This window comes from Oncorhynchus keta, chromosome 14 (genome assembly GCF_023373465.1).
Source record: "Oncorhynchus keta strain PuntledgeMale-10-30-2019 chromosome 14, Oket_V2, whole genome shotgun sequence".
In the NCBI taxonomy this organism is placed as follows: Eukaryota; Metazoa; Chordata; class Actinopteri; order Salmoniformes; family Salmonidae; genus Oncorhynchus; species Oncorhynchus keta.
Window position 1 is genome coordinate 55,502,037 of NC_068434.1, and position 27,866 is coordinate 55,529,902.

The window sequence follows — 27,866 nt, forward strand, 5'->3', positions numbered from 1 at the left end:
GCACAGACATGAAACTGAAACAATAACGTCTGGGGAAGGAACCAAAGGGAGTGACATAAATAGGGCAGATAATTTTGGAGGTGATGGAGTCCAAGTGAGTGTCATTAGGCGCTGATGTGTGTGGCGATGGTGACAGGTATGTTCAATAATCAGCAGAGTGGTGACCTAGAGGCTGGACAGGAAGCACATGTGACAGTACCCCCTCCCCGACGCACGGCTCCAGCCGCAGGACTCCGACCAAAATGACGATCCCGGTGGATCAGGAGTGGACCGGTCACCTCTGCTGAGGCACGGGAACATGTCGATACGGCTGAGGCATGGGAGCATGGCGCCGGAGAGAGAGCATATGTGACAGTACCCCCTCTACGGTGCGCAGCTCCTGCCGCAGGACGCCAAACCAAAGGGACGAGTCCTGGGGATCAGGAGCGGACTGGTCGTCTCCGCTGAGGCACAGAAACCTGACGAACCGGCTGAGGCGTGAGAGCCTGATGAGCCGGCTGAGACCTCGCTGGTTGCGTCGGCCGAGGCACGGGAACCTGTTCACCCAGCTGAGGCATGGGAGCCTATCGAACCCGCTGAGGCATGGGAGCCTATCGAACCCGCTGAGGCATGGGAGCCTATCGAACCCGCTGAGGCATGGGAGCCTATCGAACCCGCTGAGGCATGGGAGCCTATCGAACCCGCTGAGGCATGGGAGCCTATCGAACCCGCTGAGGCATGGCAGACTGTTGAGCCAGCTGAAGCATGGGAGCCTGTCAAACCCGCTGAGGCATGGGAACATGTCAAGTGAGCTGAGGCAGGGGAACCCGTCAAACCCGCGGAGTCATGGGAACCTATCAATCCTGCTGAGGCATGAGAGTCCGACGAAACCGGCTGAGGCCTCCCTGGTAGCTGCTGTACCGACACCCGGACCCGACATCACCTCCAACACACAAAAAAACACTCCTTGATGCTTCCCTTTGGTGAGGCGTTATTCTGTAACGTGTGCGCTGGGAGTCGGGGAGCAAGTTCAGGGAGTGAATCATTTAATAAATGAACAAAACATAATACAAAACACGAACAGTGCACAGACACGAAACAGAAACAATAGCGCCTGGGGAAGGAACCAAAGGGAGTGAGTGCAGATAATCAAGGAGGTGATGGAGTCCAGGTGAGTATCATTAGGCGCTTATGCGTGTGACGATGGTGACAGGTGGGCGCAATAAAGCACACGCGACTATATATATATATAGTCGTACAGTAAGTACAGTACAGTTCCCGCTCAGCCCAGTCAAAACTGTTCGCTGCTCTGGCCCCCCAATGGTGGAACAAACTCCCTCACGACGCCAGGACAGCGGAGTCAATCACCACCTTCTGGAGACACCTGAAACCCCACCTCTTTAAGGAATACCTAGGATAGGATAAAGTAATCCTTCTCACCCCCCTTAAAAGATTTAGATGCACTATTGTAAAGTGGCTGTTCCACTGGATGTCATAAGGTGAATGCACCAATTTGTAAGTCGCTCTGGATAAGAGCGTCTGCTAAATGACTTAAATGTAAATGTAAATATATATATATATAGAGAGAGAGAGAGACAGAGAGAGAAGTAGCTAGGAAGGGTAAGAGATAATGCATATTGTATTATGCAATTATGCCAACAACGCACAATTTAATATAATTTAATTGAGAGCGAGACAGAGTAAATAACAGAAAACAGAGGAATATTGACATAGACAGAGAGAGAGAGAGAGAGCGAGAGAGAGTAAGGTGACAAAAAGTGCGGGAGAGAGAGTGGGCATAGATAGAATAAATGGGCCATTTGAAAGAGAGCTTGAGAAAGAGAGAGAGAAGGGGATGGAGCATGATGTGTTCATTCCCCTGCAGCCCAGAGGACATTAGAACACAGCTGATTTAGCAGCGCAGTGTAGCGCTTAGCCTAGCGTAGCAGAGAGAACAGAGAGAACAGAGAGACATGGCCCATTCACGTGGAGCACATGTATATGTAGAAAGAGAGTGAGAGAGAGAGAGAGACAGAGAGAGGCTGACACACACTATCACTTCCTTCCTTGACATCCCTTCACCTTTAAGCTAGTACATTTAGCCGACACTGAGTCTGAAAATTGTAATTGTAATGTTAATGACCCTTTGCTATGGCTAACAGAAGTAGGATTGCAAGTTGGCTCTTGCTAAGACCATTCCAGTGCTATAGGTAGCACAAAGCAGAGTACTGATTACTGTTATGTTTACAGAACTATGCTTAGCAACACAATAACTGAGCTAGCACAGATAGAGTGATTGCTAATGCTGTTTTTTTTTCATCTATTTTTAATTGAACCAAATTCTTATTTACAATGACAGCCTAACCCTGCCAAACCCTAACCCGGACAACGCTGGGCCAATTGTGCACCGCCCTATGGGACTACCAATCACATCCGGTTGTGATACAGCCGGGAATCGATCCAGGGTCTGTAGTGACGCCTCTAACACTGAGGTTCTGCGCCACTCTGGAGCCTAACTTGGTTATTGACCAATAGTATGGGAATGGGAAGGAACCCAAGCTTAGCCTCCAGAAATATTTGTATTATTTTTTATTTTATTTTTTTCCGAGAAATGATTGTGGTTATCAGCAATAGAATGACAACCATGACATACAGGAGTGATGTCACATTTGTGCCAGCATGCCAGTATATAATCCCCAGAAGACCCCTTGCTTTAAAGGGCATGAGGCAGATCAGATCATACAGTACAAAGCTGGCAAATATATCCAAGGGCCTTTGATGACACAGCAGAGAACATGCACACAGTAACATACTAGCTCAATGCATAGTAGCGGTGCATAGATAAAATCGCTGGGGAAGCCAAGCCAGGGAAAGAAAGCCATATTACAACCTATGTGTTGTGATAATGGCATTGTTTGCTCTATAACCTGTTAGTTAATACCAGTGGAGGCTGCTGATGGGAGGACGGCTCATAATAATGGCTGGAATGGAGTCAATGGAATTATATTAAACACATCAAACACGTGGTTTCCATGTGGTTGATGCCTTTCTAATGACTCCATTCCATCCATTCTAATGAGCCGTCCGCCCCTCAGCAGCCTCCACTGGTTTTTTGCCTTGCTACCGCGGTATATAGGCCTAAGGCCTAGAGAATAAGAAGACAATGGCAGAATAAATTCAACCACACATTCGTTTCATCACAAAACCAGAGAGCAACCTCTGAAGTCCACAAAGCATTTTGAATGTAGCAAACAGTTACATGACCTATAGCATGGTCCAGAAAGTTCATGTTTACAACATTTTCGGACGAATAAACAACCATTGGTTTAGAATCACAGAGAGTTACCGCAAGTCGAAAAGAAAACAGGAGCTGCCTCAAATTCATCCTCAAATCACCTATGCGTGGTCTAATACAGTGACAACTAAAAGATACCAAAAACGATTTAGTCCAATCAACGTAAGCTAAATATGATGTGGCTGTCCATGTTACTGATTTGTGTGTGTGTGTGTGTGTGTGTGTGTGTGTGTGTGTGTGTGTGTGTGTGTGTGTGTGTGTGTGTGTGTGTGTCCATGCATGCCAGTAAAAAAACATGTTGACTCACCCTACTTCTAGAGAAACACCAATCACATCCTCCTCTCTTTCATGTTGCCGAAACTGTCTCTGTCATACAGTACACACTTTAACTTCTTCGAGATAGGGGGCGCTCTTTTAATTTTTGGATAAAAAACGTTCCCGTTTTAAACAAGATATTTTGTCACGAAAAGATGCTCGACTATGCATGTAATTGACAGCTTTGGAAAGAAAAAACTATGACGTTTCCAAAACTGCAAAGATATTATCTGTGAGTGCCCCAGAACTAATGCTACAGGCGAAACCAAGATGAAGTTTCATACAGGAAATGCCCCAGATTCTGAAGGCGCTGTGTTCCAATGTCTCCTTATATGGCTGTGAATGCGCCAGGAATGAGCCTGCCCTCTCTGTCGTTTCTCCAAGGTGTCTGCAGCATTGTGACATATTTGTTGGCATATCATTGGAAGATTGACCATAAGAGACTACATTTACCAGGTGTCCGCCCGGTGTCCTGTGTTGAAATTATTGCGTAATCTCTAGGTCCATGCGCGTTCCATTTCTTCAGAAGAGAAAGTCAACTGCCACGAAGGATTTATCATCGATATATATGTGAAAAACACCTTGAGGATTGATTCTAAACATCGTTTGCCATGTTTCTGTTGATATTATGGAGTTAATTTGGAAAAAAGTTTGCGTTTTAATGACCTAATTTTTTTCTCTTTTTTCTTACCCAAACGTGATGAAGAAAACGGAGCGATTTGTCAACACAAATAATATTTTTGTAACAACTGAACATTTGCTATCTAACTGACTCCTCATTGAAAACATCTGAAGTTCTTCAAAGGTAAATTATTTTATTTGAATGCTTTTCTGGTTTTTGTGAAAATGTTGCATGCTGAATGCCAGGCATAAGCCAATATGCTAGGCTATCAATACTGTTACACAAATGCTTGTTTAGCTATGGTTCAAAAGCATATTTTGAAATCTGAGATGACAGTGTTGTTAACAAAAGGCTAAGCTTGAGAGCAAATAGATTTATTTAATTTCATTTGCGATTTTCATGAATAGTTAACATTGCGTTATGCTAATGAGCTTGCGGATAGATTTACACAATCCTGGATACAGGTTTTTTTCGTAGCTAAACGTGACGCAGAAAACGGAGCGATTTGTCCTAAACAAATAATCTTTCAGGAAAAACTGAACATTTGCTATCTAACTGAGAGTCTCCTCATTGAAAACATCCGAAGTTCTTCAAAGGTAAATGATTTTATCAGAATGCTTTTCTGGTTTTTGTGAAAATGTTGCCTGCTGAATGCTAACGCTAAATGCTATGCTAAATGCTAAGCTAAATGCTAAGCTAGCTATCAATACTGTTACACAAATGCTTGTTTTGCTATGGTTGAGAAGGATATTTTGAAAATATGAGATGACAGTGTTGTTAACAAAAGGCTAAGCTTGAGAGCTAGCATATTGATTTCATTTCATTTGTGATTTTCATGAATAGTTAACGTTGCGTTATGGTAATGGGCTTGAGGCTGTAGTCACGATCCCGGATCCGGGATGGCTCGACGCAAGAAGTTAAGTTTTTGTTGTCCTAAGCTACCTGGCTAAAATGCTTGCTTGCTATCCTAACTTCCTTCATGGGCAACGATGCGCAAGCCCAGCATGTTAACATTAGCCTATTACATCTAGCTAGCTACAATGAACATTCCTCATCTCAGGCCCAGGGGCACAATGTCTGCATTTATGGTTGGATCAGAATCACCATTATAATCATTGGCCAGTATCTAGAATTAAGTAAAAGTAAAGTAAAGTCTAAATCCCTATCTCCCTCCATAGTTAATTTAAGAAAGGGACGATTTTAGCTAGCTATCTAACCTCCAGAGATCAAAAACACCACAATTTTTTTTTTTGTAAATTAAGTTTTGCTTTTGATGTGATGTCGTTGGTGTGAAGCCAAATCCAAATGGGCGGTAACAATGTCTTAGTCTTTTTGACCAGACAACTCCCTCTCTCCTCCGTCTCTCACTCTCTACCTCTCTTTCCTCCTTCCTGTCAGCCTGGAAAGACCCCTTAGCCAAGGCCTGGGCAACTTCAGTCCTCAGGGGCCTGATTGGTGTCACACTTTTGCCCCAGCCCGAGCTAACACACCCGACTCCAATAATCAACAATCATGATCTTCAGTTAAAAATGCAATTAGTTTAAATAAGCTGTGTTTGCTAAGGATGGGGTAAAAGTGTGACACTAATCAGGCCCCCCGAGGACTGAAATTGCCTAGGTCTGCCCGAGCCCCTACAAACCTTTGGTAGGCAGTCAAATGCTGATGGCTCCATCTAGTGTGTTAATTGGGCTTAGGGGACTTTCCTCCATTTTCCCTCCACATTACACCGATCCAAATATTTTGGATCTGTACACACTGAACAGTCTCTGTGCAGAGCCCATCTGCTGGGTGGAAAAGTGGGTCTTGATGCCCTAGGATGCCACCAGGGGGATCCATAGAGCAGAAATCATCCCTCCTCCTCCACAGAGCTCCCCAACCACTCTTTCCAACTCTCCTATTCCCAAATATATGGGTCAGCATGCTTAATGACTTACGCGTCCTCTCCTCGCTGGGCTTGGCAGGAATCTCCTCCACGCACTCCGCAGGAAACCAGCCCACCTGGCCCCGGGCACTGCCTTCCCAGAACCCCCCCTCTCCGATACTCAGAACTGGAGGGAGGGAGGGAGGGAGAGAGGGAGAGAATCATTATACGCAGCACATGACTGTAGTAAATGTCACTCGCGGAACGCATGGTACCTGTGTTTATAGAGCTCGCCAGCTTGTAGTCCTAATTTTTATTTTATTAATTGCCTCTGGTTCGTTCAGCCATTCCTATGAATAGTGAAAGACTGGGGTTTTGGGATAAACGCCAAAAATAAGATCTGAGGTTAACACAGGCTTAGGACATCTTATACGTTTTGTTGTATGAGATAATATCAGCCAGCCATTATTTTAAGAATTATGAAGCATTCATGTGGTTTATGTGCTTGTTTTGAGTAAATCAAATACAATTGTATTAACCACATGCGCCGAATACAACAGGTGTAGGTAGACCTTACAGTGAAATGCTTACTTACGAGCACTTAACCTCACTCGGGTACCGGTACAGAGTCAATGTGTGGGGGTACCGGATAGCTGAGGTAATATGTGCATATGTCAAATAAAATCAAAGTTTATTTGTCACGTGCGCCAAAGTCTAGGTCCAACAGTGAAATGCTTACTTACAGGCTCTAACCAATAGTGCAAAAAAGTTATTAGGTGAACAATAGGTAAGTAAAGAAATACAACAGTAAAAAGGCTATATACAGTAGTGAGGCATAAAAGTAGTGAGGCTACATACAGACACCGGTTAGTCATACAGACACCGGTTAGGCTGATTGAGGGAGTATGTACATGTAGATATGGTTAAAGTGACTATGCATATATGATGAACAGAGAGTAGCAGTAGCGTAAAGAGGGGTTGGCGGGTGGTGGGTGGCGGGTGGCGGGACACAATGCAGATAGCCTGATTAGCCAATGTGCGGGTGCACGGTTGGTCGGGCCAATTGAGGTAGTATGTACATATGTACATGAATGTATAGTTAAAGTGACTGTGCATATATGATAAACAGAGAGTAGCAGCAGCATAAAAGAGGGGTCGGGGGGACGACGACGACACAATGCAAATAGTCCGGGTAGCCATTTGATTACCCGTTCAGAAGTCTTATGGCTTTTGGGTAAAAACTGTTGAGAAGCCTTTTTGTCCTAGACTTGGCACTCCGGTACCGCTTGCCATGCAGTAGTAGAGAGAACAGTCTATGACTGGGGTGGCTGGGGTCTTAAACCATTTTTAGGGCCTTCCTCGGACATCGCCTGGGGTAGAGGTCCTGGATGGCAGGCAGCTTAGTCCGAGTGATGTACTGGGCCGTACGCACTACCCTCTGTAGTGCCTTGCGTTTGGAGGCCGAACAATTGCCGTACCAGGCAGTGATGCAACCAGTCAGGATGCTCTCGAGGGTGCAGCTGTAAGAACCTTTTGAGGATCTGAGGACCCATGCCTAATCTGAGGACCCATGCCAAGTCTCCTGATGGGGAATAGGTTTTGTCGTGCCCTCATCACGACTGTCTTGGGGTGCTAATACCATGTTAATTTGTTGGTGATGTGGACACCAAGGAACTTGAAGCTCTCAACCTGCTCCACTGCAGCCCCTGTCGATGAGATTAAACTACCAATGGGAAATTCAAAACGGTTATATCTTATGCTTCACGAAGTTGTGGCTGAATGATGACACTATCAACATACAGCTGGCGGGTTAAACGCAGTACCGGATGGGTAGAACAGCGGCATCTTGTAAGACAAGGGACGGCGGACTATGTATTTTTGTAAATAACAGCTGGTGCACGATATCTAAGGAAGTCTCGAGCAATTGTTCGCCTGAGGTAGAGTATCTCATGGTAAGCTGTAGACCACACTATCTACCTAGAGAGTTTTGCGTTTACATACAACCATAGACTGAGGCTGGCACTAAGACAGCATTGAATGAGCTGTGTTCCGCCATAAGCAAACAAGAAACCGCTCACCCAGAGGCGGCGCTCGTAGTATCCGGGGACTTTAATGCAGGGAAACTTAAATCCATTTTCCCAAATTTGTATCAGCATGTTAAATGTGCAACCAGAGGGGAAAAAACTCTGGACCACCTTTACTCCACACACAAAGATGCATACAAAGCTCTCCCCCGCCATCCATTTGGCAAATCTGACCATAATTTGATCCTACTGATTCCTGTTTACAAGCAAAGATTAAAGCAGGAAGCATCAGTGACTAGATCAATAAAAGTGGTCAGATGAAGGAGATGCTAAGCTACAGGACTGTTTTGCTAGCACAGACTGGAATATGTTCCGCGATTCCTTCGAGGGCATTGATGAGTACACGATTTTATTCATCAAAGAATGCATGTTTGCTAGCAGAATTGAAGGAAGTGGGGGTTTATTCGATTGCCTATGAATTCTCAGAAGGCAGCCCGCCTTCTGTCCCCTTTTTCTCTGCCTCCTCTTCGCGCAAATCACGGGGATCTGGGCTTGTTCCCGAGAAAACAGTATATCTTTCGCGCCGGGCTCGTCAACCTCGTTAAAGGAAAAAAAGGATTCTGCCAGTTCGGGATGAGTAATCGCAGTCCTGATGTTCAGAAGTTATTTTCGGTCATAAGAGACTGTAGTGGCAACATTATGTACAAAATAAGTTTTAAAAAATAAGTTACAAACAATGCAAATAAACAAACAAAAAACACAATCGGTTGGGGACATGTAAAAGGTCAGCCTTCTTCTCCGGCGCCATTGTTACGCCATTGTTACAATACATAAATGCTTCAGCTGATGAAGATGATCTCATTGAACAAAACGTGTAAGATCTCTTAAGCCTGTGTTTACCACAGAACTTCTTTTCTACGAGTATCCAAACCACCCTCCAAATCCCCCATATGCTTTGGCCAACCAGCCATGGTGGAGTTAGTGCTTACAAAAAGACGCCATTATTATTGCTCTCTATTAGTTTATTTCTCAGGGACCACGTGTGCAACAAATGTTGAACCAGATTTAGCTATATACACAGCTCATTTCCACCGGTGTCACAAATGTATCCAGTGGTAGAGCAGCGTTAAGCATAATACAATTGTATCTGTATGTTCTCTCCTTAACATTTCCTAATGTCTCACCTTTCACCCTGTCGTTCTTGTAGAGGGTGATCTCTCCCTCGGCCCGTGGATGGTAGGAATGGACCACCACAAAGTGCCTACCTGGTACGGCACTGTACAGCTTCCTCCGATGCACCACCACCTCCACATGACCACTGGGGCTGAGGGTGGGGACAGAGAGGTGGGAAGAGAGGAGAGGAGATGGAAGAGGGGTGAGAGAGAAGAGGAGATAGGAGGAATATTTTATTTGTATTTAACATTTATTTAACATTTATTTAACTAGGTAGATAGAGTAGTGCATATTAGTACATGCCACATTTGACAGAGTACCACAGTATACACAGTATATATTGCAAACTCTTAAGTTACACCGCTGTCCTTATGGAGCTTGTATATGGGGCAGGATAGAAGCTGACACATAAAGTATCGCAGATCCCTGCAGTGTCCTCTGGGTAGGGAAGAGAGGACACTGGGTTCACCCACCACACAAGCAGAAAGACATTCCAACACAGGGAAAAGAGAGAGAGTCTGTGCTTTCCTTTCTGAGACGCAATTGATACATTTCCTACAGGAAGTCTCAGATCTTTATTTTCTTTTACGAGTGTACCCACCAAAACCTCGCCAGCATAACCAAAGGAGAGGAACAAGCACACGTGTACATTTGCTTGAGTCCAACTACAGATGAAAACGCATGTTTACTACACTACTGAGATGGAACTAATGTTGTGTATCCATTGGTGTCTGGGTTGATCTGTTAGAGTATTGTATTGGAGCGCCACTTGGTGGCAAGCCCCAGCAACAGCAGCATTGTAAGTATTCAAACACAGTCAAACAGAGAGAAAGAGACAGTGAGAGGGTGGGATAGAATGAGAGTGATTGTCAGAGAGAGAGAGAGAGAGAGAGGGAGAGAAAGAGGGAGGAGGCATTTAGGAGGAGTGAGAGAGAGTCATGGTAAGTGGGTCACCTTATCCTGAACACCACTCCTCTCCTCAACTCCTGAGCCTATGGACCTCTAGCCCCATTCCAGATCCACACACACACACACACACACACACACACACACACACACACACACACACACACACACACACACACACACACACACACACACACACACACACACACACACACACACACACACACACACACACACACACACACAGGACTTTTTGGGGACATTAAAAATCACCCTAACACACACAATCACACAACACAAAACACAACACACACAAATACACACACACACACATACGGAAGTTAGCGGATTGTATAAAAACAAATCACACACACACACACACACACACACACACACACACACACACACACACACACACACACACACACACACACACACACACACACACACACACACACACACACACACACACACACACACACACACACACACACACACACACACACACACACACACACACACTTAGGGGGCCATGTATAAAAACAAATTTTCCAAACCATAAATAGAAATAAAGAATGTACCGATCAAATGCAAAGACTTCCAAATGGCGTCAGTTCTAAACGCTACATTTGGGCAATATGGGCCAATAAGGGTCCGTCATATTGCTTTGACCAACTCCATTGATCCCTCTAGATCAGTGACAACAATGGGAAAGGACAGGAAAAAGAGGAGAAAAAACAGTGTCTCCTCCAGATGACTGGGCACATAATCAGTGTTGACTAAAACCTCCTGCGTATGTTCACTCTGTTAATCAATGATGCCCTCAGAGAGAGAGAGAAAGTGAAAGAGAGAGAGAGAGAGAGACTTGCCTTGACACATCCTCTCAGACGGTGCTCAGCCTGATTACCTAACCTGATTAAATCATCGTTGGTTGTGTTCAACAGAGTTGGCTGCTCCTTTTTTGTCCCAATTGATTGCAGTAACGAATCTGGGTCATTTCAGTGGCTGAAGACGACCTTAGCCTTCCAAGCTATAGCCCAAGGCATTAGCTTTGGCAGCTAATATTAATCTTCAGGTTGCAGTTAAGGTTACAACACACACTATACATTTACATTTACATTTAAGTCATTTAGCAGACGCTCTTATCCAGAGCGACTTACAAATTGGTGCATTCACCTTATGACATCCAGTGGAACAGACACTTTACAATAGTGCATCTAAATCTTTTAAGGGGGGGGTGAGAAGGATTACTTTATCCTATCCTAGGTATTCCTTAAAGAGGTGGGGTTTCAGGTGTCTCCGGAAGGTGGTGATTGACTCCGCTGTCCTGGCGTCGTGAGGGAGTTTGTTCCACCATTGGGGGCCAGAGCAACGAACAGTTTTGACTGGGCTGGCGGGAACTGTACTTCCTCAGTGGTAGGGAGGCGAGCAGGCCAGAGGTGGATGAACGCAGTGCCCTTGTTTGGGTGTAGGGCCTGATCAGAGCCTGGAGGTACTGAGGTGCCGTTCCCCTCACAGCTCCGTAGGCAAGCACCATGGTCTTGTAGCGGATGACCAGTGGAGAGAGCGGAGGAGCGGGGTGACGTGAGAACTTGGGAAGGTTGAACACCAGACGGGCTGCGGCGTTCTGGATGAGTTGTAGGGGTTTAATGGCACAGGCAGGGAGCCCAGCCAACAGCGAGTTGCAGTAATCCAGACGGGAGATGACAAGTGCCTGGATTAGGACCTGCGCCGCTTCCTGTGTGAGGCAGGGTCGTACTCTGCGGATGTTGTAGAGCATGAACCTACAGGAACGGGCCACCGCCTTGATGTTAGTTGAGAACGACAGGGTGTTGTCCAGGATCACGCCAAGGTTCTTAGCGCTCTGGGAGGAGGACACAATGGAGTTGTCAACCGTGATGGCGAGATCATGGAGCGGGCAGTCCTTCCCCGGGAGGAAGAGCAGCTCCGTCTTGCCGAGGTTCAGCTTGAGGTGGTGATCCGTCATCCACACTGATATGTCTGCCAGACATGCAGAGATGTGATTCACCACCTGGTCATCAGAAGGAGGAAAGGAGAAGATTAATTGTGTGTCGTCTGCATAGCAATGATAGGAGAGACCATGTGAGGTTATGACAGAGCCAAGTGACTTGGTGTATAGCGAGAATAGGAGAGGGCCTAGAACAGAGCCCTGGGGGACACCAGTGGTGAGAGCGCGTGGTGAGGAGACAGATTCTCACCACGCCACCTGGTAGGAGCGACCTGTCAGGTAGGACGCAATCAAGCGTGGGCCGCGCCGGAGATGCCCAACTCGGAGAGGGTGGAGAGGAGGATCTGATGGTTCACAGTATCGAAGGCAGCCGATAGGTCTAGAAGGATGAGAGCAGAGGAGAGAGAGTTAGCTTTAGCGGTGCGGAGCGCCTCCGTGATACAGAGAAGAGCAGTCTCAGTTGAATGACTAGTCTTGAAACCTGACTGATTTGGATCAAGAAGGTCATTCTGAGAGAGATAGCGGGAGAGCTGGCCAAGGACGGCACGTTCAAGAGTTTTGGAGAGAAAAGAAAGAAGGGATACTGGTCTGTAGTTGTTGACATCGGAGGGATCGAGTGTAGGTTTTTTTCAGAAGGGTGCAACTCTCGCTCTCTTGAAGACGGAAGGGACGTAGCCAGCGGTCAGGGATGAGTTGATGAGCGAGGTGAGGTAAGGGAGAAGGTCTCCGGAAATGGTCTGGAGAAGAGAGGAGGGGATAGGGTCGAGCGGGCAGGTTGTTGGGCGGCCGGCCGTCACAAGACGCAGATTTCATCTGGAGAGAGGGGAGAAAGAGGTCAGAGCACCGGGTAGGGCAGTGTGAGCAGAACCAGCGGTGTCGTTTGACTTAGCAAACGAGGATCGGATGTCGTCGACCTTCTTTTCAAAATGGTTGACGAAGTCATCTGCAGAGAGGGAGGAGGGGGAAGGGGAGGAGGATTCAGGAGGGAGGAGGATTCAGGAGGGAGGAGAAGGTGGCAAAGAGCTTCCTAGGGTTAGAGGCAGATGCTTGGAATTTAGAGTGGTAGAAAGTGGCTTTAGCAGCAGAGACAGAGGAGGAAAATGTAGAGAGGAGGGAGCGAAAGGATGCCAGGTCCGCAGGGAGGCGAGTTTTCCTCCATTTCCGCTCGGCTGCCCGGAGCCCTGTTCTGTGAGCTCGCAATGAGTCGTCGAGCCACGGAGGCGGGAGGGGAGGACCGAGCCGGCCTGGATGATAGGGGACATAGAGAGTCAAAGGATGCAGAAAGGGAGGAGAGGAGGGTTGAGGAGGCAGAATCAGGAGATAGGTTGGAGAAGGTTTGAGCAGAGGGAAGAGATGATAGGATGGAAGAGGAGAGAGTAGCGGGGGAGAGAGAGCGAAGGTTGGGACGGCGCGATACCATCCGAGTAGGGGCAGTGTGGGAAGTGTTGGATGAGAGCGAGAGGGAAAAGGACACAAGGTAGTGGTCGGAGACTTGGAGGGGAGTTGCAATGAGGTTAGTGGAAGAACAGCATCTAGTAAAGATGAGGTCGGCGTATTGCCTGCCTTGTGAGTAGGGGGGAAGGTGAGAGGGTGAGGTCAAAAGAGGAAAGGAGTGGAAAGAAGGAGGCAGAGAGGAATGAGTCAAAGGTAGACGTGGGGAGGTTAAAGTCAGAACTGTGAGAGGTGAGCCGTCCTCAGGAAAGGAGCTTATCAAGACATCAAGCTCATTGATGAACTCTCCGAGGGACCTGGAGGGCGATAAATGATAAGGATGTTAAGCTTGAAAGGGCTGGTAACTGTGACAGCATGAAATTCAAAGGAGGCGATAGACAGATGGGTAAGGGGAGAAAGAGAGAATGACCACTTGGGAGAGATGAGGATCCCGGTGCCACCACCCCGCTGACCAGAAGCTCTCGGGGTGTGCGAGAACACGTGGGCGGACGAAGAGAGAGCAGTAGGAGTAGCAGTGTTATCTGTGGTGATCCATGTTTCCGTCAGTGCCAAGAAGTCGAGGGACTGGAGGGAGGCATAGGCTGAGATGAACTCTGCCTTGTTGGCCGCAGATCGGCAGTTCCAGAGGCTACCGGAGACCTGGAACTCCACGTGGGTCGTGCGCTGGGACCACCAGAAGGGTGGCCGCGGCCACGCGGTGTGGAGCGTTTGTATGGTCTGTGCAGAGAGATAACAGGGATAGACAGACACATAGTTGACAGGCTACAGAAGAGGCTACGCTAATGCAAGGAGATTGGAATGACAAGTGGACTACACGTCTCGAATGTTCAGAAAGTTAAGCTTACGTAGCAAGAATCTTATTGACTAAAATGATTAAAATGATACAGTACTGCTGAAGTAGGCTAGCTGGCAGTGGCTGCGTTGTTGACTTTGTAGACTAGCTGGCAGTGGCTGCGTTGTTGACACTACACTAATCAAGTCGTTCCGTTGAGTGTAATAGTTTCTACAGTGCTGCTAATCGGGGGCTAGCTGGCTAGCTAGCAGTGTTGATTACGTTATGTTGCGTTAAAAGAACGACAATAGCTGGCTAGCTAACCTAGAAAATCGCTCTAGACTACACATTTATCTTTGATACACAGACGGCTATGTAGCTAGCTATGTAGCTAGCTACAATCAAACAAATCAAACCGTTGTGCTGTAATGAAATGAAATGAAAATGTGATACTACCTGTGGAGCGAGCGGAATGCGACCGGGTTGTTGAGTGCGGAAGTTCTATTCAGTAGACGTTGGCTAGCTGTTGGCTAGCTAGCAGTGTCTCCTATGTTAAGGACGACAAATAGCTGGCTAGCTAACCTCGGTAAATTAAGATAATCACTCTAAGACTACACGCTCTAAACTACACAATTATCTTGGATACGAAGACAGCAAAGACAACTATGTAGCTAGCTAACACTACACTAATCAAGTCGTTCAGTTGAGTCTACAGTGCTGCTATTCGGTAGACGGTGGACGTTTGCTAGCTGGCTAGCTGCTGGGCAGATAGCAGTGTAGACTATGTTAGGACGACGAAATACGAAGTTGCAATAGAAGTGCTGACTGTTTCACTTTGTTGTCCTCTTTCTTTTCCTTTTTCTTCTGTCCTTCTTTTGTCCTTATTTTGTCTTCCTTTCTTCTGTTAACTAGATATTTTTTGTTGTTATTCTTTGTAAGCTAGCTAGCTTCTTCCAGGAGAGTCCCTAGCAACTGCTTAGCAACAAGTAAACAATGCTGCTAGCAATTCAGCTAGCTAAGATAACTGTACAATTTTATGAAAAATAGTTAATTTTTCAAAAGCCTGTCTTTTTGGTTTGTTCCTTGTTTTGTCTTCTATTGAGTCTTGCAGTTTTCTCTTGATTTTTTCGATGTACTTCACTCTAAAAAAAACTATGCTAAGCAAGACTTCCAGAGTCAAATACTGATCTTATTTGATCTTTTAGTCCACATCGGATTTCTGTATTGGAAAGTCTTGGGTAAGAATATTCTTGCAGGAGAGAGGGAATCTGATTTATTTGTCTAGACTCTCTGGAGAGTACGTGAATTAGGCACAAACTCAGGCTATAGGACGAGGATCCGTCGCCATAGTTTCTGATTCAGCTATGCGTTGAGTTTTTTTTTCTAGAGCAAAAAAGTCAGAGGAGAGAGGGAAAGGGGAAAAAATAGAGGTGAGAGGATGGATGGAAAGATTGAGGAGGGTTAACAAAAGGGGAGAGGAGAGGGAGAAGAGAAGCGAGGGAGGGAGTTGATGAAAATAGGGGAAAATGTAGGATGGAGGGAACGGGCAGAATAAAGGTGTCCGCATGCTTCCCTGCCGAAACAGTTTGGTAGAGTTTGTGCATATATTACCATGGGATTTTGTGACGTTTTTGTTCATTTTGGACTTCGTTGAGGTTTTTTTCCCCGGCTGTTTTGGCACACAAACATGTTTCTGGAGGCAAGCTGAAGTTTGGAGGCGAAGTCTACGCCCCTTCGTTGGTGATTGGTCAACGGTAGGGATTCTTCAATAAAGTCTTTGTTGTCATTCAACAAGATACAACTCGTTTTCATTCATAAAAATCCTAGAAAAATACTACACCACACAGCTTAGTTAATTGCGTGACTAAGATCTCTTGAGCAAAAAAAATTAAAATGAAAGATTAATTAATTTAATGAGTTATTTTAGTTAAATTCGGGCTATTTTGAGGAATGGTATATGGCGGAATGGTATACGGCGTCTTAAAATTGACAAATTGTACTATTGTCGCTTTTTGTCTTGTTTTTCAATCTAAGGTCTTTTAAGGGAGTATTCGAGCACAATTGGTTCGGCTAGGCATCAGCCGAACTGAAGCATGCCGACGCCTTAAGGGGGAAATGGAGGTGGAGGATGGACTGAGAGCAAAGAGGAGAGTACGATGGAATGAGTGGCAAGAGGGAAGAAATAAGGAGGGAAAGGCTGATGGATGGAAGAAGAAGGAATTGAAGGAGATGAAGAAGTGGACAGGACCAGAGGCAAGATGGACATGGGATTGGGAAGGACTTGGAGGGGAGGATGGAGATGAAACTCCAACGTCCAACCCATCCTCCTGGGTTGCAGTGTTAAACATACAAAATAGGAAAATTGACATGGCTGTCATCATGTAAGGGCAAAAGACACACTTATCCCCTCATTCTCTTTTTGACTTTCCCTTGTTTACCTTCACTCCGTATGTCTTCTCTCCTCCCTATACCCCCCCCCCCTCGCTCATTGTTTCTCTTTGTCAAGCTCTTAATTGGTCTCTCTCTCTCTCTCTCTCTCTCTCTCTCGACAGAGTGTGTGGATGAAAGACAGTGCCATATGTCTGTATTAATCTGTCAAGGAGGACAGGGAGCATGGTGTCTTAATCAGTACTGTGCAGAGCCAAGGTTACGTCACCAGCAATATAAAGCCTTCAGTGTCTAATCCGCAGGACGCACGCACACACACACAAACATACAGCCACACACATATGTGCATACGCATGCATGTGTGTGTGGGTGGTGTGTGGGTAAAGAGTATGTGCCTACGTACATGGCTATGTGTCTCTGCTGCTTCTCCTCCTTCTACTGACCTGGTCTGTCTGTGCTGAGTCTGCTGTGTCTGTACATGTGTCTGCGGGTGTGGCCTGCAGGCCTCCTCTCCCAGCCGGTTGAGGGACGGGGACGGACTCCGTGGGACCACCCCCACGCTGGTACTGCGGGACCTTTGGCCCATGGTCCTCACAGTGCCATTTGGGTTCCCCTGCATCTGCTGGAGCAGCTGTGGAGAGAGGCTACGGTGAGAGGTGGAGGTGGGGGGTCCGACCCCTCCCTGTTGGGATCTGTGGTGCTGGGGGGGTTCTTGGGGCTGGGACCAGTCCTGGGGAGGCCCCTGGCTCACTGTGAGGTTGTTGTCACTGTTGGAGCGCAGCAGGACCCGGGGGGCCACCAGGCAGCTACCGCTGCTGCTGGTAGAGGGAGGGACCCGACGCCGCTTGGAGTATTCCGGGGCCTCGTGGAAAGGCACTGGGTATGAGAGACAGAAAGAAAGAGCAAGAGAGAGGGCCAGTCATTGATTATCTGATAAACCAGTTCTACCTGACCCTTGCTCTCTGTTAATGTTCATGTCTTAGAGAGCTAGACTTTGTGGTGGAGAGCCACATGAGGAACAGAGTAGCACTCCTCCCTTTCCCTTCCTTCACATCTACTGTTCTGGGACGAACCTACCTGATAGGTAGAGAATGAAATGGAGAGCACTCCAAGAGATAACCTTCAATAATGAATTTATTGCCCTGCGATTTACTCAAATTCACACAAGCACACTTACACACTTACTTGCTTACTAACATGCACATGAACACAGAATATCAATCACTACCTGTAGGGCGATGTGTCTGATTGATTTTCTTGATGGGAATCAGTCAAGAACAATTTATTCCCCAAAGGCGTTCAACTATCCCTTATTGTAAAACAGTTGAAACACGCACACTGCATACACACACACACACACACACACACACACACACACACACACACACACACACACACACACACACACACACACACACACACACACACACACACACACACACACACACACACACACACACACACACACACACACACACACACACACACACACACACACACACACACACACACACACCCTTGCCTGGGGGATGTCTGCTCTGCATTATTCGATGGCCCTGTCTGGCCCTCTCATAAAAAATCCAAGTCATTATGATCCCAGTATGATGATGATGATTCTTGTACTTGTACAGCTGAGCTCCTCTGCCCCACCAGCAATGGTATGATTGAACCTTATTTCCCAGTGGAGTTTCAGCATTAGAGTATAATATCACACTGACAAGTGTGCAACTGCGGCACTTTCGTCTCCACTCGGAATCAAAGCGGTGGAGGAAGTAGCAGGAGCCTGGAGTCGCACCAAAGACCCAATAATGTTTTCAATGTGAGAAGGCGATCAACAATCTGATTCCTCATAAATGTATGAGATATGAAGCAGCCTTTGATTGAGCGCACTGAACTAGAACCGCATGCGTTTCACACACACTGCGGGGGTTGTTACGCACACCTGAGAGAGTGTGTGTGTGTGTGTGCTTGAGAGAGAGAGAGAGAGAGAGAGAGAGAGAGTGTGTATGTGTCAGCCAGGCTTTTGGATTTAGCAGAGACTGGAGCCATCTTAATACACCTTCACCCTACCTAACAATAACCACTATCAAAATCACAACCACAGCCTGATCAATTCTAACTCAACTTCAACCAGGCCCACACTGCTTTACAAACCACCTGGCCACAACCACATCCTGTTAAATCACAAACACATACCCTGACCACAACCGCACTTGAAGTAACACTTCACCATAAGAGTGTATACCCTGACCACAACCACACTCCCTGACCACAACCTGGACCACACTGCTATCTTACCACACCCCCAACTATAACGAACCACAGTCCAAACACTTACAGTAAACCATACTAGTGCACATGTGTTTTGTGGGGCACGAAAACAGTATCCATTTGTGTTGGAGGATGCTGAACATGCTTGGTGTCACTGACGTGATTACGTTACACACAAAGGCAATGAATGCACCTACATTTAAAAAATAATAACATTTAACTAGGCAAGTCAGAGAAGAAAAAAATATTATTTACAATGATGGCCTACCGGGGAACAGTGGGTTAACTGTCTTGTTCGTGGGCAGAACGACATATGTTTACCTTGTCAGCTTGGGATGCGTTCCAGCAACCTTTCAGTTACCGGCCCAACGCTCTAACCACTAGGCTACCTGCCACCCCAATCAAGACAAATAAAACACTGCATTTTCTAAAAGAGATACTCAAATAGTAAAAACAATGACAAAATAACAGTGGATATGAGAGACGAATGCATTCAAATAAATAAACATAAATAAGACATATAATATGGGATGAAATAAATAAAACGTCCGGCAGGCTGTTCCAAAGGCCAGAACCATCGTGGCGGAAGGTATCCTCACCAAACATTTTTGGTTGTGACCTTAGGAACAAATAAAAGGCCAATGCCTAGCACAACTGAGGTGATCTGGAAGTAAGGATAGGAAGGGAACGGGGGATACCTCGTCAGTTGTAATACTGAATGCATTCAACTGAAATGTGTCTTCTGCATTTTTACTTGCTATATTGTATTTTCTTTGCCATTACCTCTCTTATCTCACCTCATTTGCTCACATCGTATATAGACTTGTTTCTACTGTATTATTGACTGTATGTTTGTTTTACTCCATGTGTAACTCTGTGTCGTTGTATGTGTCGAACTGCTTTGCTTTATCTTGGCCAGGTCGCAATTGTAAATGAGAACGTGTTCTCAACTTGCCTACCTGGTTAAATAAAGGTGAAATAAATTCAAATAAAATCTTTTTTTTTTAACCCAACCCCTCTGACTCAGAGAGGTGTGAGGAGGTTGCCTTCATTGAAATACACGTCATCAGCGCCCGGGGAACAGTGGGTAACTGCCTTGTTCAGGGGAAGAACAAGATATTTTTACCTTGTCAGCTGAGGGATTCAATCCAGCAACCTTTCGGTTACTGGCCCAACACTCCTACCCGCCAGGGAGAAAGGAGTTCAAACTTTTCGACTCCTTTGATTGGTTCTATTGTACTGGGCAAACTAAATCAAGTACTTGAACAAATTTGACATAGCGTGCGAAAGTATTCACCCACTTTGGCATTTCCTATATTGTTGCCTTACAACCTCATTTGATGTACACGACATGCCTACCACTTTGAAGATGCAAAATAAGCAATTAGACAAAAGAAAACAGAACTTGAGTGTGCATAACTATTCACCCCCCAGGGTCAATACTTTGTAGAGCCACTTTTTACAGCAATTACAGCTGCAAAACTCTTGGGGTATGTCTCTATAAGCTTGGCACATCTAGCCACTGGGATTTTTGCCCATTCTTCAAGGCAAAACTGCTCCATCTCCTTCAAGATGGATGGGTTCTGCTGGTGTACAGCAATCTTTAAGTCATAGCACAGATTCTCAATTTGATTGAGGTCTGGGCTTTGACTAGTCCATTCCAAGACATTTAAATGTTTCCCCTAAAACCACTCGAGTGTTGCTTTAGCAGTATGCTTAGGGTCATTGTCCTGCTGGAAGGTGAACCTCCGTCCCAGTCTCAAATCTCTGGAAGACTGAAACAGGTTTCCCTCAAGGATTTCTCTGTATTTGGAGCCATCCATCATTCCTTAAATTCTGACCAGTTTCCCAGTCCCTGCCGATGAAAAACATCCCCACAGCATGATGCTGCCACCACCATGCTTCACTGTTAGGATGGTGTTCTCGGGGTGATGAGAGGTGTTGCGTTTGTGCCAGACATAGCATTTTCCTTGTTGGCCAAAAAGCTCATTTTTAGTCTCATCTGACCAGAGTTCCTTCTTCCATTAGTTTGGGGAGTCTCCCACATCCTTTTGGTGAACACTAAATGTGTTTGCTTATTTTTTTAGGCAATGGCTTTTTTCTGGCCACTCTAATGTAAAGCCCAACTCTGTGGAGTGTACAGCTTAAAGTGGTCCTATGGACAGATACTCCAATCTCCGCTGTGGAGCTTTGCAGCTCCTTCAGTGTTATCTTTGGTCTCTTTGTTGCCTCTCTGATTAATTCCCTCCTTGCCTGGTCTGTGAGTTTTGGTGGGCAGCCTTCTCTTGGCAGGTTTATTGTGGTGCCATATTCTTTCCAGTTTTTAATCATGGATTTAATGGTACTCGTGGGATGTTGAAAGTTTTGGATTTTTTTTTAATAACACAACCCTGATCTGTACTTCTCCACAACTTTGTCCCTGACCTGTTTGGAGAGCTCCTTGGTCTTCATGGTGCCGCTTGCTTGGTGGTGCCCCTTGCTTAGTGGTGTTGCAGACTCTGGGGCCTTTCAGAACAGGTTTATATATATATACTGAGATCATGTGACAGATCATATGACACTTAGATTGCACACAGGTGGACTTTATTTAACTAATTATGTGACTTCTGAAGGTAACTGGTTGCACCAGATCTTATTTAGGGGCTTCATAGCAAAGGGGGTGAATACATATGCACGGACCACTTTTCCGTTTTTGATTTTTTTAGTTAATTTTTTTCATTTCACGTCACCAATTTGGACTATTTTGTGTATGTCCGTTACAGGAAATCCAAATAAAAATATATTTCAATTACAGGTTGTAATGCAACAAAATAGGAAAAACGGCAAGGGGGATTAATATTTTTGCAAGGCACTGTACATGCAAGTAGGCAGACATATGCGTGCACACATGCACACACGAACACACAGACACACACAGCTCTTAATTGTGCTCTCAATTGTGGAATGTAATAAGCACACATTCCCTCTGTAGGAATAGAGAAGCAAGGAAAAGAAGATGACAAACATCCAGAGCTGTCTTATATAAGAGAGGAAAGCAATCAGTGTGATCTATATAATTTACTGCTGCTCCCTAATACTAAGAGAACTAAGTTCAAAGGGCAATGAGTGATCAGCTCTGGTCAGTGTCATGCAACCAAGGGATTTGACATAATGTAGCCTACCAATGGAACTATACCACGCTTTGAAATATAAGTAAAAAATGCTGTACTCATATATCATATATTTTGAGTAAATCTCATTGAGAAATAGTCTGTCCGTTGGAAGTAAAGGGTTAAGGAACCAACCGTTTTCACACACAGGCAGATGGATCCATAATGCACCCGGCAGAGCCGTTATGGTGACGTAAGTCATCCACTCATTTTGGTGGGTGTGCTTTCTCCCCCGTAGGACCAGGAGAACGATAGATACACCGTGTGTCCTCTCGCTGGCTATAATCTACATATGGTAGGTGATTGGTGGAGGAGACTATACATACCTTTTGTAGAAGACTGAATCATAACACATTCATTTGGAAACCACTCAAATGCGTGCCAACATTTAACCGATGACATAACCTATCATTTATCCTGCATGTTAAAGAACCTCTAGCCCAAAAAGAACGACACACATCTCCTTTTATAGGTACCACTAGTTTAAATTAGGACGACAATTGCACGCATGAATCCACAACGCAAAGACCTTGCTATATTCGTCACATTCATAGAATTACTTCCTGGAGCAGATGAACTTGTGCCACGCAGGGATAAAATACCCCCTGAGAAAGTTGAAAATGAACACGCAGTAGCAAAGGTAGAGCATTCCATCTATTTATGAGTCAAAAGCAAATAAAACTTGGACCCAGACTCATAAAGGTGATAGACCTACCTTCCTTTCTTAAGGCATTGAGAAAAGACTTCATTTTCACCCTTTTTTTTTATGTCACTCCAATGTTCACAATAACTGCATAATCAGTGCACCTTTCAAAACAGCACGGAACGGATGAAGACTTTCACTGTGGTACTTGAAGAATGTAGCGGCAGGTACCACGGACAGCGACCGATGGAGTTTAGCTCGCTGGAAATCGGGAGCCCGAGCGCCGCGCACATGACCCCACCTGGCAGAGGTGTGAAAGCACATTCACTGCCACACTGCCACTCATCTATCTCTCTCTCTCTAGTTGGAAATATAGACTAGTTGGAAAAATATGGATTTTAAGGTGAACTTGACATAATGTTTCATTGACTGATGTTGTTAATTCATTAAAATATCATTCCACATGATTTCAATCATTTTCGGACTGCACTCCTGATTTTAATGAAACCTTTCATACATATTTGCCCATGGTGGAAGTGGCTAGAAAGTTACCTGAATGACAAAACATTCAGGAGATAGAGGTGCTCAAAGTTGACCCATTGTTCATACCCTATACTACCATGAGACATCCATGTCTTCATCACTGAAAAAGATAAACTGTTAAGCTTGATATAATGTGAAAACTTACAAACAGGGTTTTCAAACTATTATATTATTTTAATTAAACAACTATGTACTTTTTTAAAGCTTGTTGTAGCATAGATTATATTTTACATAATCTGAAGTGTTTGTGTTGTGCCAGTAATTGGTTGAGACACAGTATCCTCTTGAATACATGGTGGGTGTCATTTCAATCATAGAAATATAATTCATAGAATGGACCTATCACTTCAGAGCCCTGCAATTCTGCGGGTACACCATTAACATTTAAATTGAATTGAAACTTTAACTTCCAATTACTACTAGAAAAATGGCCGCCGGTCCACCCACTGTCGAATGAAGTCTGAAGTATCCCTTTAAAACAAAAATATCCAAAACAACTTTCTATCACTGGATTCTGTTAGGTTCTAATTCCCAGAGTAACTTATCGGACACAATGAAAGTTTAACCAAGTTTATTCTTCCGAGAGGGTCAATACAGCTGCATTAGACAAAAACATTTTCACACAAGCACTGATATTTAATCCTTCCTACGAGTCTCCTCCTACACATCTGTACACACATTGTATCTTTACTGCTAGGCAGGACACTAAGTTATACAGGCTAAAAACGTTTATTTCTCCCTTAACGTGACCTGACCTGATCTTGACCCTCCTTCATCACTAATCCATGGCTCTCTCCCCTTATCAACAACGCCTGCCACATGTGATCGCTTCCCTGCACTCAACATATTACAAGCTTAATTGCCCACACTATATACCTTCCCCCTGCAGATTAACTTCTGGTGTAGACCCTCTAAACCTCAGCACTCCCTCGGTGACATGAATAAGTATATTTCATATTCTCACAACCTTAGAACCCAACAATTTGAACATGCAACCTTTGGAACCAGAGGCAGACGCTTACTGGAAGTCTATGAGTATCTGATAGCATGCTTGTGCAACTACATGTAACTTCTGTCATAGTGGACACAGAGACATAAACATGGTATCCACAGGTTTATCTGACTCTGGGGAAGTAGATAAAGTGCCTCATTGCCAAAATCCTGAAGTATCCCTTTAAAACAAAAATATAAAAGTTGTCAATACAGCAAAATATTTGTTTTAAATATGTTTTTGTTTTAAAGGGATACTTCCGGATTTTGGCAATGCCTTTATCTACATCCCCAGAGGCAGATAAGCTCCATGATACCATTTTTATGTCTCTGTGTCCAGCATGAAGGAAGTTAGAGGGAGTTGCACAAATGCTAGAAGACACCCATAGACTTCCAGCCATTGCGCTAACGTTAGTTAGACTTGGCTGGCAAAACTACCTTTAACTTCCTTCATACTGGACACAGAGACATATACATTGAATCCACAAGTTCACCTGACTCTGGGGAAGTGCATAAAGGGCCTCATTGCCAAAATCCCGAAGTATCCCTTTAAGCCTATCCCAAACCTTAACCCTTACACCTTAACCATTCTGAGTTAATGCATAACCTTAAGAATTTGGAGTTAATTCCTAAATGTAACCTTGGAATGATACAGAAAAGTAACCAAATACTTCAACATTTGACATTTGGAACAACTTCAAAATTTGACGTTTGAGAAACATGGATGAACTTCTTATTCTTGAGTGAGACTGTGAGAGCTTTTTGGGTGACAACATGGTAGGGTGGGGTATGCAAAGTAGGTCAACTTTGACCACCCCTGTCTCCTGAATATTTTGGCATTCAGATCTAAAAAGTACTTCTACCATGGGCAACATGTATGGAAGATTTCGTTAAGATAAAAAGGTGTTCAGTCAGAAAGTGATTGAAATCATATGGAACGACCATAAACACAACTTATCTGTTAATTTACTGTTTATCAATCAATATACTGTTAATTGCTCAACTCATTCACCCTGCAAAGTACAAGGCTTAGGCTAGGGGTTCCCAAACGTTTTGGGCCCAAGATCCCATTGTGATATCTGAAAATTCTCTCGACCCCAACCATGTGAACAAAAATTATGTAATTAACAGCAAATATTTACTTTTTTATTTGGGGCTATGGCAGTCAATTGAAAAACATTCTAACACTATTTCTGATTGTCTTCTCAATTCACCATCACATACTTTTAATGTGGGGCTATGACAGTCAATTGCAAATTAGTCTGACATAATGTCTCACCAACATTAATGAGATGGGTGTGCTTGATACCAGTGGAGGCTCCTCAGAGGAGGAAGGGCAGGACCAAACATTAAAACGTTATCCTTTTTAGATAAAACTATATGAATGTATTCATATGTCACCAAATAATAGATTAAAATACACCGGTCTACAGTAACTTCAACAGCACTGTCTGGGGTAGCACCATGGTGTAGCTGGAGGACAGCTAGCTTCCGTCCTCCTCTGGCTACAATGACTTCAATACAAAACCTAGGAGGCTCGTAGGCCTCACCCACTTCCATCGTAATTATGAGGACGTCCTCCAACCACTCAAAGCTTTTTCAGCATGAACTAACATGTTGTCCATCCAATCATGGAATTAAGATCAGAGAATGAACCTAGTGAGTTGTATTGGGATTGTGCCACAGAGCATTATGGGGGTTCAATGTGTTGAGAAGCTTGGTGACATTGTTGGATAGAGATTAAGAGTGAAAAGTGATAGTTGAGCATTTTGGGGATATTATTAATTTCAAATTCGTTTTTCAAATTACAGGAGACAGATGAGGTATATTATATTATTATAATTGTTTCTTGTTTTCAGAACTTCATTTTTGTGTCCAGTCAGTGCAATTTATTTAAATGTGCCTTGCTAACTTCAATAGTTAGCTAGCTACCAGCACGAGTGTGCAGTTTTCTCTGACAAAATGATAGAATGGACAACGCTGCCGAAAATGTTGTGGACTTTTTGTTGAAAAACCCTTATCATTTTCTGAGGAACACAGAAAAGGTGCAAATTAAATGTGAGGATCGACCTCTGCCAGAGATCAGTTTCATGAAGAAGGATGAAAAGGTGAGGGTGTTCAATACCAACTGGTATCAAAGTATAGCTGGTTAACCTGTTACTGCTACCCCCTACTTTTTCGAACATTCTGTTAAAAATCGCGCAACATTTCAGCGCCCTGCTGCTCATGCCAGGAATATAGTATAAGCGTATGATTAGTATGTGTGGATAGAAAACACTCAGACGATTATAAAACTGGTTAAATCACGGCTGTGACTATAACAGAACGTGCGTTTCATTGAAAAGCGCAGGAAAATCTGATCACTGAAAATGGAAATATATATCCATCCGCCACTTCAACCCATTGATAAAGGCGAACCACAATAAATGGGGCTGAGGTTGCAATACCTACAGCTTCCACACGATGTCAACAGTCTTGTCATTTGCCTAGGCTTTGTTTCTTGGTCAAACGAAGAAGAGAAAAGCAATTTGTTCAAGTTTCCGACCGGATATTTTGGTTGAGATTTACCCGGACATTATTTCCAGACGGACAGCTAAAGAATATACATCGCCTCGTGATCAATTAGGTCGCTTATTAACGTGTACTAATACCTAAAGTTGCATTACAAAAGTATTTCGAAGTGTTTTGTGAAAGTTTATCGTCGACTTTTTTAATTGAAAAAAATGACGTTACGTTATAAGACGCAATTTTTTTCCGTTTATCACACAGTCTTCATAGATCGATATCTAGGCTATATATGGACCGATTTAATCGGAAAAAAAGACCCAATAGTGATTATGGGACATCTAGGAGTGCCAACAAAGAAGATGGTCAAAGGTAATGAATGTTTTATATTTTATTTGTGCGGTTTGTGCAGCGACGACTATGCTAATTATTTTGTTTACGTCCCCTGCGGGTCTTTTGGGGTGTTACATGCTATCAGATAATAGCTTCTCATGCTTTCGCCAAAAAGCATTTAAAAAATCTGACTTGTTGCCTGGATTCACATCGAGTGTAGCTTTAATTCAATACCCTGCATGTGTATTTTAATGAACGTTTGAGTTGTAACTAGTACTATTAGCATTTAGCGTAGCGCATTTGCATTTCCAGATGTCTAGATGGGACGCCTGCGTGTCAGGTAGGAGCAAGAGGTTAACAGGGAGCCTTTCATAAAGCCGCCTGTTTTTCTGGCCTTGCCTGCTTTTTGGAAAGTCTGAGCCTTGGTCGAAAGGTGGGTACAGTGACCCTAACAACATCAATCATTCATCTAAATGGCAAAACAAAAGCAGGGAGCATATAAATGCCCAGATCAGATTCAAGCATCTGGGGAAAAGCTGCATCAATTAGGACGAAGGTCTGCATATTCAAACTGCGGAACACAATGAAGATGTAAGAAGAAACAGGGATGTTCTCAAGCAGTGCCTGGTAAAAGTATCCATCACCCTATGCATTTTTCCTATTTTGTTGCATTACA

The 27,866-nt window shown here is 44.5% G+C and overlaps 1 protein-coding gene across 1 annotated transcript in view; it reads right to left on the minus strand.

The window, feature by feature from the left end:
• The window catches only part of LOC118394121 (SH3 and multiple ankyrin repeat domains protein 2-like), a 246,980-nt gene that overhangs the window by 95,268 nt on the left and 123,846 nt on the right, over nucleotides 1–27,866 (minus strand). The window contains exons 11-13 of the mRNA XM_052461929.1: nucleotides 17,200–17,632; nucleotides 9,281–9,420; nucleotides 6,146–6,259 (exon numbers count right to left, since the gene is read on the minus strand). Coding sequence (XP_052317889.1) covers nucleotides 6,146–6,259; nucleotides 9,281–9,420; nucleotides 17,200–17,632 — 687 coding nt within the window. The remainder of the gene's footprint in view (nucleotides 1–6,145; nucleotides 6,260–9,280; nucleotides 9,421–17,199; nucleotides 17,633–27,866) is intronic.